This window comes from Anthonomus grandis, chromosome 7 (assembly GCF_022605725.1).
Source record: "Anthonomus grandis grandis chromosome 7, icAntGran1.3, whole genome shotgun sequence".
Taxonomy (NCBI): domain Eukaryota; kingdom Metazoa; phylum Arthropoda; class Insecta; order Coleoptera; family Curculionidae; genus Anthonomus; species Anthonomus grandis.
In genome coordinates, this window is record NC_065552.1 from 6,634,658 (window position 1) to 6,655,688 (window position 21,031).

General features: G+C 30.8%; 1 protein-coding gene across 1 annotated transcript; it reads left to right on the plus strand.

Moving 5' to 3' along the window:
• The first annotated feature begins 1,228 nt into the window (after nucleotides 1-1,228).
• LOC126738682 (venom acid phosphatase Acph-1-like) lies at nucleotides 1,229-14,808 on the plus strand. The gene is made up of 7 exons (XM_050444118.1): nucleotides 1,229-1,429; nucleotides 6,268-6,372; nucleotides 10,314-10,547; nucleotides 10,604-10,789; nucleotides 10,846-10,969; nucleotides 14,310-14,521; nucleotides 14,599-14,808. Exons 1-7 carry the CDS (start codon nucleotides 1,244-1,246, stop codon nucleotides 14,725-14,727), a joined length of 1,176 nt encoding a protein of 391 aa, XP_050300075.1. The 5' UTR covers nucleotides 1,229-1,243; the 3' UTR covers nucleotides 14,728-14,808.
• Nucleotides 14,809-21,031: the final 6,223 nt, after the last annotated feature.

A 21,031-nucleotide genomic window follows, 5' to 3' on the forward strand; every position in this document is an offset into this window, starting at 1 on the left:
TCTATTTCTAAAAAATATCAATATTGGTAATTAATTAAATCACAATATTTAGTTTATAAATAAATAGTAAAAACAGTAGATTAGACAAATACTTACATAGTATATCAGAACATAATAAAGTTATAATGAAGGCAGATGACAGTCACCGATTATCGGTACTTAAATTTTTCTGAGAGCTTTGATGTTTTAGCTAAATAAATGACAATAAATCAATTGTATTAGAGAACTAGAAAACAATTAAAAATATAATAATATATCTAAACAATAATTATTTTCAAAACGGTATATTAACTGCAAAAATGAAATACATATAGGTCCAACCCTTCACAAACGAAATTTTGAAAATTAATTACATATATAGTTTATTAAAAAATATTTTTAAAAAATTATTTTCAAACTTATGCCGCTGGAATATCTGACAGATATGAAAATTGAATATTCGCTGCATATATATTAAATATATGCCAGGGATATTGAGTGCCGTCTGGGTCTTTTGTTTTATTTGGTATGTTATTCAGGAACAAAATCATTAATAATTTAAGTTTATTTTGTTTTGTACATGTAGGTTAATAATTATTTGTAATGTGATTACTATATGCTTGGTTAACAAACAGCTACACTACGCTTCGCCGAGGTTAAAATAAAAACGTTCTAGTTGTTGTTCCAGGCAAAATTCATATAAATGGTCTTCTCTCTGACCAAGTAACCGACCAAGTCACCACGTTAAATTTTTTTGTTTTTTTTAAGATACTTAAGAGGAGTTGATCCAATGCTTTAACCTCTTCCTCACTTCCGTCAGTTATACGAACGTAGATTTGTATAATATTAAGGTTTTCAGGTATGGTCTTTAGTTGAATTATACCTAGTCTTTCAGATATTTTCACGAAATTTATAACGTACTTGGAGAGGTTTTTGTTAATGAATCCTACGCCATATTCATGTTGACTGTTGATATAATGAAAATTAGACAGATTAATGGCATTACAACATTTCATATTCATTTCAATAGATTGCCCCTAGCTATCCAGGATCTGTTTGAATTTGGAAGGAGGGGGGCAGTGTCCAATCAATTAAAAAAACCACATACACTTTATCAATAATTTGATTGCATGATCCTCGATTAAATGTGCACGAGCCATATACGGCTAAAATTAAAACACTTAAAAATTAATCCAATAATCAGACCCTTATCGACAAGTAAAAAAATGGCAAAAAATCGATAAGAATAATCAAAAAGTATATAATGGAAGAAATTGTTAGTTTGGATCAGCAGTCGCTCATTGAAATGAAGATCACCGTCGTTGTCCTGCTGTGCGCCATCGGCTGCTCTTTGGCAGCTCTGGAGCGTCCACGTCCTCCAAGACCGAGACCACCACCACCACCAACAAGACCTCCAAAAGATGAGGACACGTTAGTGTTGGTGCATACGGTACGTACAGAAATTCGAGTAAAAATTGAATGCCAAATTTTGGTAGTTTCACAAGGTTGATTAATTTTTTTTATATTAGTTCATCAAAATATATCAGATCTCCTTGGAGATGATATTGAAGGTTATTTGAAAGTCAATCTCAAGAATGGGGGATTAAAAATAATCTATCGTGTTGGAGGCCTGCCCTTACTTCTAAATACCTGCGACCTAGCACGTCATTTTAAAATGTGTTTAGTCCACCTAGGGTCTTTCATTTTTGCCACATGTCCGGCTCAGTTCCATTTCATATGTACTATTCTTTCTATAGCATCCTTGACCTTGATCCCTGTTCTAGTTCTAATAATTACATTTGCAACTTTATTTTTTAGTGTTATTGACAACATCGACCTCTCACTTTCTTCTTCACTTTTTTTTTCAGACATATAGTTATATTACTTTTAAATACGTCCTTTCTCCGCTTGCCAAAAAATGCCACCTTTTAATTTCTCAGGTTTGGTCATTTCGGTTTATTCTCAGTTCATGGCCTAAATATTTATAAAATTTTACATACTCGATTTAAGATTCGTTTAGAGATATATTGTTACTTGGAACAAAGTATGTCATATATTGATATATTGAGTTTTCGTAAGGTTAATTTTTAGACCTAAATCATCTGACGATGCATTTATAGGGTCCTTAGTAACTCTTGGGCTTCTTTAAGATTGTCCGAAATCAAAACGACATCGTCAGTAAAGCTTAATAGTGGCTTAGTCGTTCACCATCTAAATTGATTTCCATGTTCTCCCAACCAATTTTCTTAAACCTATATTCTAGCAGTATTGTAAATAGTTTTAATGTTATGTTATCACTTTTTCGTACTTTAGAGTACCTTGAGACTAGATATCGGTTATTAAAAATATAAACAAAACAAATTCAAGTTAGGATTAAAGGCAAAAAATAGAAGTAAGTGACTAACTAACTAACTAAATAGTGAGTTTCAGATTTAAAAATGTCATTCACAAAGTTGAGAACTGGACTTTTCTTGGCTGTTTTTATATCCAATTATTTGAATGTCCAACTTTTTAACTTAGCGACGTTTGTGTAATGTACTGCAGGTAGACAAAACTTCATAATAGCCAACCCAACAATCTATCATTAAATGAAGAATCGTCCGTGAAATTTAAATAAGTTTTCTTCAAGTACTAGATTCGACAAGGTCATTAGGTTATATAACACGTATCATGATTAGTATAGGTTCAAAATTGCCAATTTACCTGAAATATTCCGCAAAAAATTACAGAACCCATTAATTTCGAAACAATATTTATCAGAGAGTACCATTATATCTATCTAGAAAAATATCCATCACATATGGTTTTTCGGCACTTTACTTGAACACATATTATTTCAGCAAATTTCTTCAAATAATTCATGTAGAAAATAAAATAAATATGAGTAAAGATATGTGACTTGGGAAAACATTCAGCAAAAGTGTATATATATTTATAAAAATATGCGAAAAAATTCATTTGAAAATTATACCTTTTCTATGATGTTGAAAAATGCTGAAAAATTGCGATTTTCTCGAAAAATTTTCCTAAAGAATATTTTGATTACTTCCAGGCAGTTGAATGAATTTAATCATCTCACAATGAACAAAGAGAGTATCTAACTGACTCAACTGCCTGGAAGAATATTGGAAATTCTTCCAGACAGTTGAATGAATTCAATCATCTGACAATGAACAAAAAGAGTAACTACCTGAAAGAACATTTTGATTATTTCGAAACAGTTGAATAAATTCAATTATCTCATAGTAGAGAAAGAGAATAAATGACTTAAAAAATAACTGCTTGGAAGAATATTTAATTTTTTTCGAGGCATTTGAGTGAATTCAACCATCTCACAGAGAGCAAAGAAAATTACACTGCAAGTCAACTTCCGGGAAGATTTTCTTGTTTTGTTGAGAAACTTGAGCGCATTGAACCCTCAAACAAAACAAAGGATAGTAACCCCAAGTGACCAAATTTTGTAACTTTAGGATATCATAAACATAAAACACATAATCTTTTAAGCATTATACCTATGTATTGTTTATAGGCAATACATACAGGGTCCGACAGTCAAACCTGATGGTTTTTGAAATGGGATAAATAAAAAAGTTGTTGAGATATTTTAACTATAATTTTTTTATTTTAAAGAGGGGAATTGGAAATCTAACATTCATAATAAAAAAGCGCAAAAATAACTTATGTAGCAAAAATTATGTCACTTAGATGATGACCACCATTTCCTCTACACTGTACGAGTCTCCTGGAGAAGTTAGTCATGACTCTCTCCAATGTTTGGCGCGGGATCTCACGAATTTCTCGCCGAATGTTCTCCTTCAGTTGGTTCAAATTATTTGGTCTGTCAACATAAACTCTTCCCTTGAGGTACCCCCATAGATAAAATTCACAAGGGGACAAGTCGGGAGAACTTGCCGGCCATTCGATGTCACCACTGAGCGAGATCAGCTTACCGGGGAAAAATGCTCTGAGTTGAGCCATGGACTCCCGAGAGGTATGGGCAGTTGCTCCGTCCTGCTGAAACCAGACCCTCCTGAGAGGGATACGATGGCGACGTAACTCTGGAATGAGAAAGTCACGGATCAAGGCAACATAACGCGCTGAGGTCACTGTTAAGGCCAATTTCCTTAAAAAAAAATAAGGCCCTAACACTGTTGCCCTACACACTGCAGCCCAGACAGTTACTCTTTCACAGTGAAGAGGCTGCTGGTAAAGTTCCTGTGGGTCTTTGGAGCCCAATATAGAAAATTTTGTTTGTTGAAATGAAATGAAAAGAAAATGGTGGTCATCATTTAAGTGACATAATTTTTGCTACATAACTTATTTTTGTGCTCTTTTATTATGAATGTTAAATTTCCAATTCTCCTCTTTCCAATAAAAAACTAATAATTAAAATATCTCAACAACTTTTCTATTTAACCCATTTCAAAAACCGTCAGGTTTGACTGCCGGACCCTCTATAATGCTGTATAGATGTTGCAATGTTGTAGAGACTCCAAAATATCCTACGTATAGAGCACACAGTATTCCTTATTGAAGAACAATGTTACATAAGTTATCTCTAAGCACATTTTATTTCTCGCACTAGTGTTGCCTGAACACTAGCTAGAATTCTCTGGGATTTTATAAATTGTTTTGAAATCAAATTTAATTAAATTTAAACGTCATATCTATAGAAAACAATTTATCTTATCATCTATATGAATTTTAAGTTCCTGCACTAAGCGATCTAAAAAAAAATTACAAATTTTTATGCAGAAGCTCACCATTGATACGAATATTTGTAACATTTTCTTGTGATGATCAAATATTTTCTATTTTTAACTGGTAGGTATTTAACTCCTACATAAATATACTTTTTCTTTTTATACTTGCACTATTGATAGGTCAACTTTAATTATTTCAATTCTATCTTCAGTAATTATGTCTTCTGCTAATAATGTTGGTTCATCCTCTTCTATTATTAAGACTTGATCAGCAAAAACTTACTAGATTTTTTCTGTAAAATTTTATGGAGGTAATTTGGAAGGTTTAAGTCTATAAATTACCATAATAAAAAAAACTACTAACTTTTAGGTATATATAGCTCACCTTTACATATTTTATCAAGTTCGGCCTCACTACTATTACTTTTTTAAATCCCATGACTTTTTACCATTTTTTCTTAATCCTCTTCCTCTTTCTGTTGTGAGATTGGGACCTTTCACAAGTCATATTATAGTCTGTATAGTCAACTTTCTTCTCTCCATCATTTTAGATATATAAATTTGCCTGTAACTATTGATAGCTCGTTTTAGTTGTTTAGATGAATTATTCAAGTACAAGTCGTTCATGAAATTTAAGATTTCATTAAAGAACTGAAATGTACTTGTTAGGTTCGAAAGAAAACGATTAAAAATGCTATCAACTCAACACTATCTACCTGAGAATTCAGGAATCTTGGTATTCTAATTGGTTGGTAGGTAGAAAGTTCAATTTTGGTACATTGCAAACAAAGCAGGATCTGGATATAGCGAGATCAATGCAATTGTCTTTATTTGTATTTTTAACGATCTACTGATGTAGGTTGTATGCTCCCAAACGAACCTGTTGAATCCAATTCTTGTGGATGAATTCCAAGATACACGTGATTATATCTAGAACAAATTAAAATCACCATCAGGTGCTCTATAAACGGAACAATCAGAACATTAAAATGTTTAATTTCAACAGCCGAGATTTGACAACGAAATTCTTAAGACAAACTCACAATAGGTTCAACATTACTGCCTAGCATGTCCTGTCTGATTAGGATAATACAGCCACCACGACTCATGGCTGATCTGATGTAGTAAGATGTGACTGTACAGTTTTAAAATGCTGTACCAATCTTTATCAAGTATTTGAACCAATATTCAAAAATAGTTTGCTTAAAGATAAACCAACATATAAATCTGTTTCCAAGTAAAAATTAATTTAAGCGACTTTCTTACATTCTGAAGTTTTTAATATTAATTCAACAAATAAATTTTAACACGTTTTTAAAGATTGGCTGACGCTCAAATGTAGGTTCTTTCAACAGTTTTTTTTTTTGTTGAATTAACAACATTTTCAAAATGACAAACCTAAAAATGTTGATTCAAACTTTAATTCTAGGATCAGATTTAAGGTCCAAAACCTTAAAACGTTTCTGTCAAAAATGCAATTTTTCTTCGCTTATAAGGGGGGCGGGATCGATACTTTTTGATGACCCTATATATTTTTATATTGTATTTTTAAATTATAATTTTTCAATATGTGGTTCTTTTCTAGGTCTTTAGACATGGAGACCGTACACCCAACGACGGAGCCTACGACAGCAATCCTTATTCAAATGAGAGTTTCTACTGGCCATATGGGTTTGGACAATTAACCAATGTAAGTACCCTATGATCCATTAAAATGATATAAATGTTCTATTGTAAGTTACTGAAAAAACATCGCAGGAATGTACTATTCATGTTCGTATTGGGGCATAAATGTTACGTGTCTGGTACATAGAAATGTATTTTTCAAGGCACCCTTTGTTTTAAATCATTTTTACTTTACATAAGCATTAAGGTTTTAACGAAAACAGACTTGGTTCATTGACGACCCGTAAAAAAAATATTGTACAATGTCACTGTTTTTATTTAAAAAGATGGTTAATGTATCATCAAATTGGAACTATAGCATAAAGCGAAAATTGGCACAATCGACCAAAGGCCAACCTGCTTACTTAGTAGGAGCAATTAGGGCTAAAAATACGTTAATTTCTTAGCAAAAAATGGCTTTATTGGTCAATAAAGACCCTAAATATTTTTTTCGTGCAGCAAGTGGCAAGTATGGTATAAAACATTATCATTTCTTGTATTTTTATTAAAAATGAAATTATAAGCAAACTTAGTATTATTTTGAGTCACTAATATGGTCTATAACTACCAAGTTTTACTGCCTTATTTAGGCCATTACAATATTACGTAAATATATTGGTCACTTTATTTATACTGTGTTAGATATCGTTCTTTAATGGCCAAATAAAAATCAACTTTTAGGCCCAAAAGTACCAAATATCGCCTAGAATATTGACAGCTAATATGGCTGAATAGCTAAATTATGGCTCAAAATTAATTTTTCTTACTTCAAATTCGATCGGTTGAATTATGATGATAAACATTGTATTATATTTATTTATATATTTTATTATTGTATGATGCACTCTCGTGATATAAATCAATTTTTTATATTTTTTACTTCACATAAGTATTAAGGCTCTAAATAATACATTGATAATCTGTAGGATATCGCCGTTTTTATTTAAGAATAATGATATTTCTTTATACACGTAAGCTCATGCTATCTTCTATAAGACAAATCACTAAGCTGTAACAAGTTTTGAAAGCTTCACCACGTGAAAATTATTGTATTTTGATGCATTTGTTTTTGATGGTTTAGACTTATATTTTTACGCTATTTTAAATAATGTTTACCTCACATTGATTTTTTAACTACAACAAATAGGTGCATTGACGACCTGAAACAATTACTTACAATGCCTCTGTTAATATTTTAAAAGAAAAGAGGAAGATGTTACCTTCTTCATGTAAATGCATGCTATCTTTCATTAAAGATATCTAAGCTGCATCAAGTTTTGAAAGCTTTACGTCAGTCTATTTCTGCCTGTCTATTTCTCTCTAAAGTGCAACTTCTAAAAAAGATTTTATGAAAATTATTATATTATGATGAGGATGGTTCATATATATTACTTTTTGAAGCACCTTCGGATTAATACGCCATTCCACCTAAGCATTAAGGTTTTAACTAAAAGAGATATGGCACATTAGGACCTGTAGAAAAAAGTACTTAGAATATGAGTGTCTTATTTTAGAAGAAATATGCTACTTTCTACACGTACGTTCATAGTATCTTCTATTAAATAAAGAACTAAGCTGCAACAAGTTTTAATTACCTACAAAAAAATATAAAAAAATATTGCAACTACTTAGAGAATTTATTTAAAAAAAGTACTTTATGCTCAACTGCCTGGAATGAGCGACCTAAGTCACCTTATTCTTTTCAATTGCTTATAATTAGATTTCCTCTTATTGGAAGCTAAACTTACTAAAAACTCAATCCATCACTAACTCCTTACATTTTTACTTTATTATTATGTTCAATCGTCTGGACTTACCGATTTGGTGCACATGATTTTGTTCAATTGCCTATAATTAGACTTGCTGTCATTAGAAGCGAAACTTACTTATTAGAAAGTCAACCCAATTCATCACTAACTTATAACACTCTCATCTTACTCAAGTTCTATAAGTATTAATGAAAACTGCCTTTGAAATTATAGGGGATAAAATACTTTAAATAATAAATGAAAGTGTAACATCTGGCAAATTTCTTGTTAATCCCAATTCACATCACCCTGTCTCTCTAAAGTGCAACTTCTCACAGATTTTATAAAAATTATGTGTACGGTCCTCGCATGTTACTTTTTGAAGCACCCTCATATTCATACGTCATTTTATATAATTTTTACTTTACATAAACATTAGAGTCTGAACTAAAAGGCATTTTTATATAAAAAGATCTTTCCTGCTATACAGGGTGTCATTGAAATGGTGTAAAAAAATTCGGGGGGTGATAGTACTCCTAAAAATTTTAAAAAAAGTTCCTATAACTATAGGGCGGAAAATGCATATTAAGGGAGTTAGGGGCACTGAAAGGGTAAATTTAAAAAACGGTTTTTTGAAATTGTAGGCTTAAAAAACGAGATAAAATTTCGAAAAAAAATCCTCTGCCATAAATTTTGACCCAAAATCAAATGGTGATACTGAAAAATAATTTGGAAAATCGGAAAGGGTAGTTTTTGCAAGGGTAGGGGGTTAATTCGTGAATAACTTTTTTTAGGTTATTTTCTTCGCAACGTGGGTTCATTTTTTAAAAACTACATACTTTTTCCTACAAAAAAGGTACTCTTGTTGCACATCGCCCAGAACGATGGTTTTCGAGAAAATTGAAGGCAAAAAGTTTGCTCTGATGGGCTGCTAACTGGTTAAACAACATAAACTTATGAAAGTTATGGGGTTTCAAAAGTAAACAAGTAGTTATTAAATAATTAATTGAAAAATCTAAATTTCATGATTTTTAAAACATCGTATTGCTTTAAAAAAACGAAATAAACCAATTACCAAAATTTCTTATTAAATGCATACTTATTTGATTCATTAGCCTAGTTTACACCGCGAGTACCAAATATTCAATACGCGGACCCAATCCCCTATTCTTAAACTCAACGTGCGCGAGTTGACAAGTTTACACGTAAATTATTCCAAATTGTGACTTAATAGGTTTGAGAATATGTAGAGGTTTTAGTCCGCGTACTGAATATTTGGTACTCGCGGTGTAAACTAGGCTAATGAATCAAATAAGTATGCATTTAATAAGGAATTTTAGTAATTGGTTTATTTCGTTTTTTAAAGCAATAAGATGTTTTAAAAATCATAAAATTTAGATTTTTCAATTAATTATTTAATAACTACGTGTTTACTTTTGAAACCCCATAACTTTCATAGGTTTATGTTGTTTAACCAGTTAGCAACCCATCAGAGCAAACTTTTTGCCTTCAATTTTCTCGAAAACCATCGTTCTGGGCGATGTGCAACAAGAGTACCTTTTTTTGTAGGAAAAGGTATGTAGTTTTTAAAAAATGAACCCACGTTGCGAAGAAAATAACCTAAAAAAAGTTATTCACGAATTAACCCCCTACCCTTGCAAAAACTACCCTTTCCGATTTTCCAAATTATTTTTCAGTATCACCATTTGATTTTGGGTCAAAATTTATGGCAGAGGATTTTTTTTCGAAATTTTATCTCGTTTTTTAAGCCTACAATTTCAAAAAACCGTTTTTTAAATTTACCCTTTCAGTGCCCCTAACTCCCTTAATATGCATTTTCCGCCCTATAGTTATAGGAACTTTTTTTAAAATTTTTAGGAGTACTATCACCCCCCGAATTTTTTTACACCATTTCAATGACACCCTGTATAAACGTAAGTTTATGCCGTTTATGGTGTAATATACCATTAGTTTATTAGACATAGAACCGTGTGTGCCCATCCGCCATTTTGAATTTTGATGATAATAATTGGATCTCTTGTTTCTCTAAGTTTTTTTTTACAAGATGGCTCCCAGCCGCCATTTGTGTTGTCTATAAGTCACGCCATATCTTTGGACATATATCAATACAAAAATGACAGATCCATAGTAATAAGGATAGAGATACAATAAAAACAAGATACCGGAAGCGCTCTAACTCAAGTTCTTTATTGTATAGGAGGGAAAAAGAAGGGAATACAGGATCGGCGAGACTCTTAGAACACGATACAACGACTTCCTTGGCGACGTGTGGAACATCAATATTTTAGAAGCCAGGAGTACTAACGTTAACAGAACGAAAATGTCTTTGCAACTTATGTTGGCTGGTCTATGGCCACCCACAGGAGATCAAATATGGCAACCATGGCTGGACTGGCAACCCATACCTTACAATTATTTATCCACCGATAAGGTATCGAAGATCTCGGTCAATACTTCGAAATTGTTTGCAATTTTTACCATTTTTAGGAACTTCTGAGTACTTTCTCTTGTAGCAACTTTAGTACCTTATACGAGGAAACATTAAATTCCGCCGAAATACAGGAACTACTTTCGGTATACGATGATGTGTTTGAATACGTTTCAAATAACACCGGGGAAGATTTCAGCACTCCTTCTGATATATTCAGTTTATATTTTGAATCCGTTGCCCAAGTAAGTCGAAATAAATCCATTAAAAAATGTATGCGATTAATTGATTGGTTTTTCAGCTTGAATATGGATATCCGCTAGAACCGTGGCTGCTAAAAGTATTTCCAGAAACATTAGAGAAAATTACTAAAGACCACTACTATATAGCAACTAATACTACCGATTTGAAAAAGATTGCCGGAGGTAAGTTCTCCCAGTTTTTGTTTTGTTTCAAGGCTAGGCTTATATTTTAAGCTAGGCTGACATAAAAGTGACAGTTATATATTGGAGGTGTCATTCTTAGACCTATTGCCTTATTTTTTCGAGGTACATGAGGTCATTTTTCGTCTTTTGTCATCTTTGACCAGTTAATCTCTCTTTTCGTTTATTTCATGCACTTGACATGACCATAGTGATGCATACTGCCTGGAAAAGGATCATTTTATTAGCAGAATGTTATGGTCATGGTTAAGGTCTTACTGACTTACTTAACGAAATAAAGAATAAGGACAGGCATATTATTAGGCTCAGAAGAAGCAGTGTGATTTTTGAAGATTAAGTATTTGAGGCAAAAAAATTATTGATTTTCTTAATAAAAAAAGGGAATCGCTGTCCAAATTTAAAACCTATAAGTTAAAGAGGAAGAACTACATTTGTTAGCAACATCCTTCAAAGAGGATAAGCATCAAACTAAATGAATTGAATTTCTTAAATAAAGGCCAAATAATAAACCTGAATGCCATTGATAAGGAAAATGCTGCCCTTAAACTTAGTATAAATTCGCTTAAGAGGGATATTGCAGATTTAGAAAGTTTAAATAAGAAAGTATCTTCTAGCAACATTAAGAAGTTTCAGAAACCATATTAGGCAAAATTAAGCCACATATTTCTAGTTTTAAAGGACAAAGTATCGATTTGAGCAGAGATAAGGCGATAAATCCGTATCTGCTGCTGAAATCTCTCTACTGTCATATTTTCAATACACAATTCCTAGTTATCCAAAACCGTTGGATATCCTAGAACTAATACGTGCAACTCCTGTGACTAACTGATCCAAAGATTCTTCAGAGCAAGTTACATGACTTAGGTGTTCATAGTAAAATAAAGATGTTGTTGTAAACCGTATAGAAAGTGCGATTTCTAATGTTTTCATGCAGTCATACAGTATGAAGTTGAGGTCATGATTAAATTGTTCCAAGTAATTGGAATTTTTTCTCACTTCTTTCAGTCAGGTGAAGTCGTAAACTCCCTAGAAAGTAACAGTGCTTCCAGGCAATTTAGGCCATTTCAATCATGTTAAGTGCCTGGATACTATAAGTTTCAATTTTCTTCCAGAAAAAATGAAAGATTTTTCTTCTTTCTTTTAGTCAGTTGACGTCGTCGTTTCATTTGCACATCAATCACGTAAACTATCTGAAAATAATGATTAAGTTCTTCCAGGTAATTGAAAATGTTTTCTCATTTATTCAGTTAGAGTAATTCAGTCCTTATTTTCTTCTATGCAGTTGAGGTCATAAACTAACTGGACAAATGCAGTTGCGAATGCTTTCATGCAGCTGAAGTCAAATCAATGCTGGAAAAGAATAATTAAATGGACATAAAATTGTGCTAACGATTAAGTCCTCCCTTATTTCAAGTTTTTCAAGTAATTTTTTTTCTTCGATGCACTTTAGTCTTTAGTTTTGATGCAGTTAAGGTCATATCAGTCATGTAAAGTGCCTGAAAAAATTATCCCCAAAACTGTTCACCATTGCTGTTGCAGAACGCCATGAAGAATAACAGTTGAGGAATTGAGGAAATATTGGAGTCGACGTAAATGGGTAGTATCTGAACAACTACCGGAAAATAGAGCCAATTAGGTTTAGGGACCGAAACATGAGGAAAATCTACATTTAACTGCTTAGTAGAAGACAAAAATTCTTTCGGTAGCTTTGAACAAGCATAAAATAGCTTTTGAGCGCCCTGAAACGAGGAAAACCTTATTTTTCCCACTTTCCGGAAGAAATTGCCAAGACAAGTATAGCTTAGACAAAAACTTTAATAGGCTCTTCCAGGCAGTTGAAAGAGGAAGAAAATGTTTTACCTTCGATTCCCTGCCTACTGCCTTAGCAATTTTTTCCAGCCAGTTGAAAATGAACTAGTTTTGTCCTCGTTCCACTGCCTGGAAAAAATTACCAAGTTTCCAAAATTAAAAGTAAATTAATCTATTCTTCGTTCACCTATTCAAATAAATTCCATTCTATGCAAAATTAAGGCACTTTTTCAACCCTTCGAGGTAGTGAGAGGTCTGCAGATGATATAGTTCCTACTGCAGACCAACTTCTTAAGGACCTTCAGAGATCTTGGCATAACATGGCATAAAAATTAACTTCTCTAAAACCCAATACATGATCAACCTTGGCTTGGAAAAAAACATTTCAACGTTTGGCAGAACTAGAACTATGCCTATAAACATTACAGAGACATCCAGACTGCTAAATTAAACAGGAGAATAGGATTTACATGGGCATCTTACGGAAAACTGAAGCAGATCTTTCAATCAGACTATGTGTCTGAAGAGGAAGGTCTATGATCAGTGTGTGCTTCCGTTTCTAACATATGGAGAAATACTGACCCTTGCGAAGAAGGTAATAAACAAGATTCAAGTAGATAGAGCGATGGAGAGATCAATGTTGAATTTATTCCTCAGGAACAGAGTTCCAAATCATATAATTAGGGAAAGAGCCAGTGTTACAGACTCAATTGAACGGATTACCAGGCTGAAATAAAACTAGGCGGACTATGTTGAGTCAAAGATGGAAGATGGATACAGAACATTCTAAAATAAAGACCTAGAATTAGATGCAAAATGTTCAAGCAAAGGAACGATTTACGGGAGGCCTATGTCCAGCAGACATTTATTATTTTTTCAATGTATTTAAGGTCTGAAGAGCAGTAGTTGTGAATGCTTCTATGAAGTTGAGGTCATATCAATAACGTAAACTGCCTGGAAGAATTAGTCATATTAATCGAAAGTTGAGCCCATGATTAAATTCTTCTAGGTAATTAGCATTTTTTCCTCATCAGTTGTCTTGGTCAGTTGGAGTCATTTTTGATTTCTTCGATGTATTTGAGGGCATAACTGGCTGGAAAAATGCAGTTGCAAATGCTTCATGTAGTCGAGGTTACCAGTGACATAAAGTGCCTGGAATAATTACATTACATACAAATAATTATATTTACAGAAAGTTGTGCTCATGATTAAGTTCTTCATTCAAGTGAATTGATGTTTTTCATTTTTTATATGCAGTTGAGATCATAAACTGCCTGGAAAAATCAAGTTGTAAATGCTTCCATACAGTTGAGATTATATCAATGGCGTAAACTTCGACGAAAAGATCTTTCAATCGTGTTACACTGTATCACGTGGAGGGAGAAGGGAGAGATAATCCCTTAAGTTCTTCCAGATAATTGTAACTTCATTTTAGTCAGACTTTAAGAATTGGAGTTTGCGCTACTGACCGACTAACTGAACATTTAAATAATGAACATTTCCTTGCTTATAGGCTTCCTATTAAAGAAAATAATTAACGATTCGAAAGCAAAAATTGACGGACTGCTCACACCGCAAGATAGAAAAATGTTCATTTACTCTGCACACGAGATAAACATCGCCACTACCCTTCTCACTTTGGGTGTTTACGAGGATAAAATTCCGGCTTATGGGTCTCACGTCTTGCTCGAGCTGCACCAGATCCGGGGCGTTTATGGATTCAAGGTAAGTCATATTATTATACACCCCCTATCCAGTATGAAATCTTGAAAAGAAATATGTACATCTTATTATAATTTAAGGTATTTTACCATGACTGGACTACAAGTGAACCATATCAGCTCACTATTCCGGGTTGCTCCGCTTTCTGCCCATATGACCAGTTTGTTGAACTATTGGCTGAAGTTATTCCCACTGGAGAAGAGTGCTAGAAGACCTTTTGGGTGTCTGCACATTTAATTGAACAAAAATATGTAAATTAAAAGATAATAAATGTGTTTTAATTGGAAAAATTATTTTATTTACACATACAACAGTAATACTTCCAGTTTCATTAGAAGGCGAATCAATGGTTAGTCCACACTAACCATTAATCATATTTTCTGAGGCAAAGAAAATTAATGACAAAAATGATATCAAGAGCCGTGGAATAGAATTGATTCAAAAATAGAAAGAGTAAGAATGATGGGGTATATTTTGAAAAGAAATATGAGAAAATAAGAATAGAAAGTTAAAAGTCATGATTAGGGACCCTGTAAGCTGATGATGAATATTTAAATGATTTTGATTCAAAATCGCTTAATGCCACGAATGCACAATGGTTATATATCTGAGTAAATTATTTGATTTATTATTCCAAATAAATTATGAAAAGAATCATTCTAAATAGAATGTTATTATAATTTCTACTATACTGTCTACTATAAAAGATCTTTTGATTCTTTACAATTTCCGTTATTAATTTTGAATCAATGATCATTATAATCACTACATTCCAAACTGATAATGGTTAACCTAAGTTATATACATAAGAATATATACCATATACGTATAAGAATCATACATAAAATCGATGATGATGTGTTATAGTGATTATACTGATTATTGAATCGATTCAGAACCGTAGATTAATTTTAGGTCAATATTGTTTTATTTGAATCAACTATAATTATTTTATCTTATATCTTAGCAAATTCTTTGATTGATTCCGAATTAACAATAAAAACAATCATTCTAAAGATGATTTAATCAATTTTAGCTTTTCTTTAGTGCCATGATTTCAATCAGATGATTATTTAAGGTTTAAATTGGTTTCTTTGAATCAATTAAAACTATTTTATTGGGTCCATTAAAATAACCGTTTAATAACTTATTCAATACCAAGTCTATGGCTTATTTACATAACAAGATATTTTATCAACTCCAGGTCACATACACACTCTGAAATCGATTATAATCTGTTACAAAAGTTTTTTAATTTTTGACAATTTTCCCTTTTGATTCTGATTCAATGATCATTTACATTCACTATATCCTAAGCTGAAAACGATTTATCCAAGTCATATAGGTAAGCATCATTGCTATGGATCTGAGTGCATTGACTATTATATCAATTCTAAACTGTTTTCTGAATAAATAAGATAATATTGTAATTACTTTCACGTTATAGATAGTTTATCTGAATCAACACTAATTGCTTTATTGATTTTAGATCGGACATCGTTTAGAATCAATCCCAGACCCATAACGTCTTATATTCAAATTATTATGATGTCTGCTACAAAAGTTTTTCTGATTATTGACAATTTCCATTATTTATTCTGATTTAATCATCATTTAGAACCACAACAATCCAAGCTGGAAATAATTGACCCATGTCATATGTCTAAGAATTAACGCTATTGATTCTGAGTTGATGATGCTTGAAAATCACTCTAACATTGATAATAATATCTGTAATGGGTGACTTACCTGTTGGAAATATATGACTATTTATTGATTATTCAGTAAGATAATGGTGGTTTATCTAAGTCAACAATAATTATTACATTGATTTTATATCGAAAATGGTTTAGAATCAATGCCAGGCCTATAAGGTCAAATATCTAAGTGAATTATTTCATTTATTCTAAATCAGTTACCAAAAAAATCAGTCTTAAATCAGATTAAAGTCAAATAACCTTCTAAAATCCGTGAAAATAATTTAATCTAATATATATTATCAATTCCAGGTCACATACACACTCCGAAAATTATTATAATTTCTGCTACACTATACACTCTACTGAATAAATTATTTGATTTACTTCGAATCAATACCTACGAATGAAGTGCATTTTTTTCAATGGTAATTTGGTGTATTTGAATCAAAGAAATAATTCTATTGATTTCAGTCAAATTATTATTTAAAATCTATGCCTATAATTTATTTGAATACAACACATTTCATCAATTCTAAGTCATATACACACTCTGGAAATTATTATAATCTCAGCTACAAAAGCTTTTCTGATTTTTGACAATTTCCGTTATTGATTCCGATTTAATGATCATTTAAAATCACTATATTCCAGGCAGATAATGGTATATCTAAGTTATATGTTTTAAAATTATTGCTATTCATCTCGAGTCGATGATGCCTGAAAATCACTGTAACGTTGATTAATCCGTTCATTTTAAACCATCTTCTAAAAGCCCTTAAGATATCAATAAAATTTGAATGTTGAATCAATAATAATTGTTTTATTTACTCAAGTTCTTATGATCTTATAGCTTAGTAAATTATTTGCTACGAATCAATTATGAAAATAATCATTCCAAAGTCGATGTAAGCAATTTTAGGTCCTTGGGAACCACTTATTTGAATCAGAACAACATATTTTATTATGATGATTATTTAGGGGCTAGATTGATTTGTTTAAATGAATTAAAATGAGTTTATTGATTCCAGTCAAAGCTCTTTAAAATCACTACGAAATCAATCATCAATTTAATCAATACTAGGCCTATGGTTTATTTGAACATCAAGATATTTTAGATTTTTCCAGGTTACCTACACATTCTGGAGATTATTATAATTTCTCCTACAAAGGCTTTTTTAATTTTTGACAATTTCTGATATCGATTTAGATTAAATGATCATTTAGAATCACAACAATCCAGGGTGAAAATGGTTGACCCACATCATAGGTATAAGAATCATTGCTATTGAAACCTACATTGATTATTATATCCATTTCAAATCATTTTCTAAATCACAGCTAGTTAGCAAAAATTATTTTAGATGGAAAATCATTTAGAATCAATGCTAGGTCTAAGGTCAAAAATTTGAGTAAATTATTTGATTTATTCTGAATCAGTCATTATCAACAAATCATTCATTCTAAACAGGATTTAATCAATTTTAGGCCCTTGAGTACCATTTATATCTTAATCAGATAATCAGAATAATATATTTTATAATGATGATTATTTAAGGTCATAGATTGGTTTGTTTCACTCAATTAAAATTTATTTATTGATTCCAGTCAAATCACCTTTTAAAATCACTGTGAAAATAATTTAATCAATTCGCTCCGGTTTATTATAATTTTTGCTACATTGTAAACTCTACTATCTACACATCTGCAGTCTACATAACTGAATAAATTATTTGATTTAATCCAAATCAATACCTACGAATGAAAGATTGTATTTAAATGTATAAGGGTATTTCAATCAAATAAATATTGATTCAAATACACTTATATAATAAATATTTGGTTGATTCCAGTCAAATTATTTTTAAAAATCAATATATAAATAATTTGATCAATGATCTATGGTTTATTAAAATGTAAAGATATTTTATCAATTCCAGGTCACATACACATTCTACACATAAATTCTGCTGCAAAAGATTTTCTGATTTTTCACAAATTCCCATTATTGATTTTCATTCAATTGTCATTTAGAACAATAACAATTCAGAGTAGAAACGGCTCACCTAAGTCATATATATAAGAATTATTGCTATTGATTCCGAGTTGATCATTTCTTGAAATAAGCTTGAAAGTCAGAGTAGAAAGATAATTTTGAATCAGCCTTAATTGTTTTATTGATTTTGGATTGAGAAGCGTTTAGAATCTTTAGAACCAAAAATTTGTATATGATTTTGACAAATACTGTGTCGATTATACATATAATCAATTCCAGGCCGATAAGGTTTTCTATGAATTGTTTTATTTTCATTAATTCAGACATGATTACCGATTCACTATGATTACTCGAATAATTATCACTAAGATGATTATTTTAAAAAATCCACGTACACGTAAGTACATTGTTTTATTTTAAATTAATTTATAAACAACTTATTACTCTTGTGCCGAATTTTTTGAATCGTTATGACTGATTAATTTTGAGGCTGATAATGGCTCACTTAAATTGTAACGATTCTTCTTATTGAATCATGCTAAAGTCGTTAATTCTTTAAACTCACTGTGATTTAATAAATTGAATGCAGAAATAATTTATATGGATTATTATATAATTGATTCTATTTTATTAATGGCATATATTTTAAACCAATATACCTTTTCTCGTTAAATTTATCTATAAGAATCATTATAATGATTACTTAATAAATTCCAGGTCAACCAGATAATATTTTGTGAGAAGTTAAAGTAATTTTATTAAGGCCATGATGCCTTAAAATCACTCTAATAATGATTTAATCAATTAAACATTAGACCAATAAGGTTTTAGTTGAATCATAAACATAATTTATTGATTCTAGGTTGATGCTCCATTTTATGTGTTATTATCATTTAATTAATGCTGGAGAGACCATATTTATTTAAATCATATCAATTATCTTAAGAAGTCCATTTTAGAAGTGGAGTGAATGATTAATAATAAAGATACTCTTTAGAAGGAAGTCTTTTCTCCATAAAATAAAATGCCAATATTATTTTAATATTGAGTAATACCTCTCGATAAAATCATCATCCGACTCAATACTTAGTTTTGCTGATTACAAACAATCAAAAACATAAATATATACTTCAAAAACATTATATTTATTATTCTTGTAAGAAAGTATCTTCCTTAATACTTATTAAATTGATTGGCAAGTCAATGACTGTTTAGAATCAATTATATGATTTCTTGCCAGAAATAGCTTATTTGAGTCACAATTTTTAAATCACTATTATGATTATCAAATCAATTTTTAGCACAAGAGGCCACAGTCACTACAATACAATTTGAAATCACTATAATTATATCATAAAATTTCTTATCATAGAAACTAATTTTATGCTAATAATGACTTAATTATAATAATTCTTATTATTGATTCTCATTGTAATCATTTCTCTGAATTGTTATTTAATTGATTCTATGCTCATAATGGCATTATTAAATCAATATACCTTGAATACAACTTTTCCTATTACATTCAATTCGAGATTCACTATGGTGATTACTTAACTAATGATTACTTTAATAATTTCAAGATAAGACAATATATTATTTATTGATAATCCATCATGTTTATTATTATATTGTCATCATCAAGCTTAATGCTAGAAAAAGCTTATATATTTAAATCTTATCAATTGATTTATTGATTGCGAGGTCGATGACCGTCTAAAACCACTATGATAAACGAATTAATTTTTGGGACGAGAAGCATTTCAAATTATTATTAAATCTATACCAAGACAAGGCAATATATTATTTATTGATTTCAGGGTAATATGAGCAATCATATTTGCTATAGAAACAGCTTATTTATTTGAATGTTAGCAATTATCTTATTAATGATTTTTAAGTCAAAGGGTTTTTTACTTTAGGGCCAGGTCCTGTTTCTGGCGTTCCTGCGCCGTTATATCAAATGAAAGGAAATTGAATTATCTATGATAATTCAATTGATGATACCAAAGTAATTAATGTAAGTTAAAGATTTATTTTCAGGTCAATCGTTTTGTTTCTTGGATTAATTTCGCATGTGTCATGGTTTTACCTTAAACTACTCAAAGTCTAATTAATTTATATTAAAGCATAATATGTTAAATAAATGGAAATTAAATTCTATATACAGTAGTGCCGAAACAATTATTATAAGTTAAAAATTAATTTATGGACGTGTCTTTTTGTTAAAAGTTTACTGGCAGTTTCATGTTTCATTCAACCAACATTCCATGGCTCTACCGTAAATGACTGAAAGTATAATACATTTATAGAAAAGAATTATTTATCAAATTAAAAGCAATTAAATTACCTATACAGTGATGTGTGACCTATACAGTATGAAAACAATCATTATAATTTAAAAAATAATTTTTAGACGTGCTCTTAATCATGTTAAAATTTTACTGGCAAGATAAGGTTCTAACACGCCAGGCTCTACCTTAAATTAAATGACTTAAAGTCTAACAGATTTATAGGAAAGTATTATATATTAAACTAAAGACAATTAAATTATCCATACATTGGTACCAAAGCAATGATTATAAGTCAAAAATTGATTCTCAGGTGAGTCGTTTTGCTTATTGGGTTAGTTTTGCATTTGCCCTGTTTTTACCTCAAATGTATGAAAGTCTGATCAATTCATATGAAAGCATAATATATAAAATTAATGATAAACTAAGTGGTACCAAAACAATCATTAAAAATTTTAAATTAATTTCTGGACGTGCCTTTGTGTTAAAAGTTTACTGGCAAGATAAGGTTCCAACACTCCATGGCTCT

Excerpts from the sequence above, each read along its gene's own strand:
- LOC126738682 (XM_050444118.1), top strand. The coding sequence starts at position 1,244 with ATGGAAGAAATTGTTAGTTTGGATCAGCAGTCGCTCATTGAAATGAAG. Across the intron at positions 1,430-6,267 it reads CGTTAGTGTTGGTGCATACG|GTCTTTAGACATGGAGACCG; the intron begins GTACGTACAGAA and ends GTTCTTTTCTAG. Across the intron at positions 10,970-14,309 it reads TTTGAAAAAGATTGCCGGAG|GCTTCCTATTAAAGAAAATA; the intron begins GTAAGTTCTCCC and ends CCTTGCTTATAG.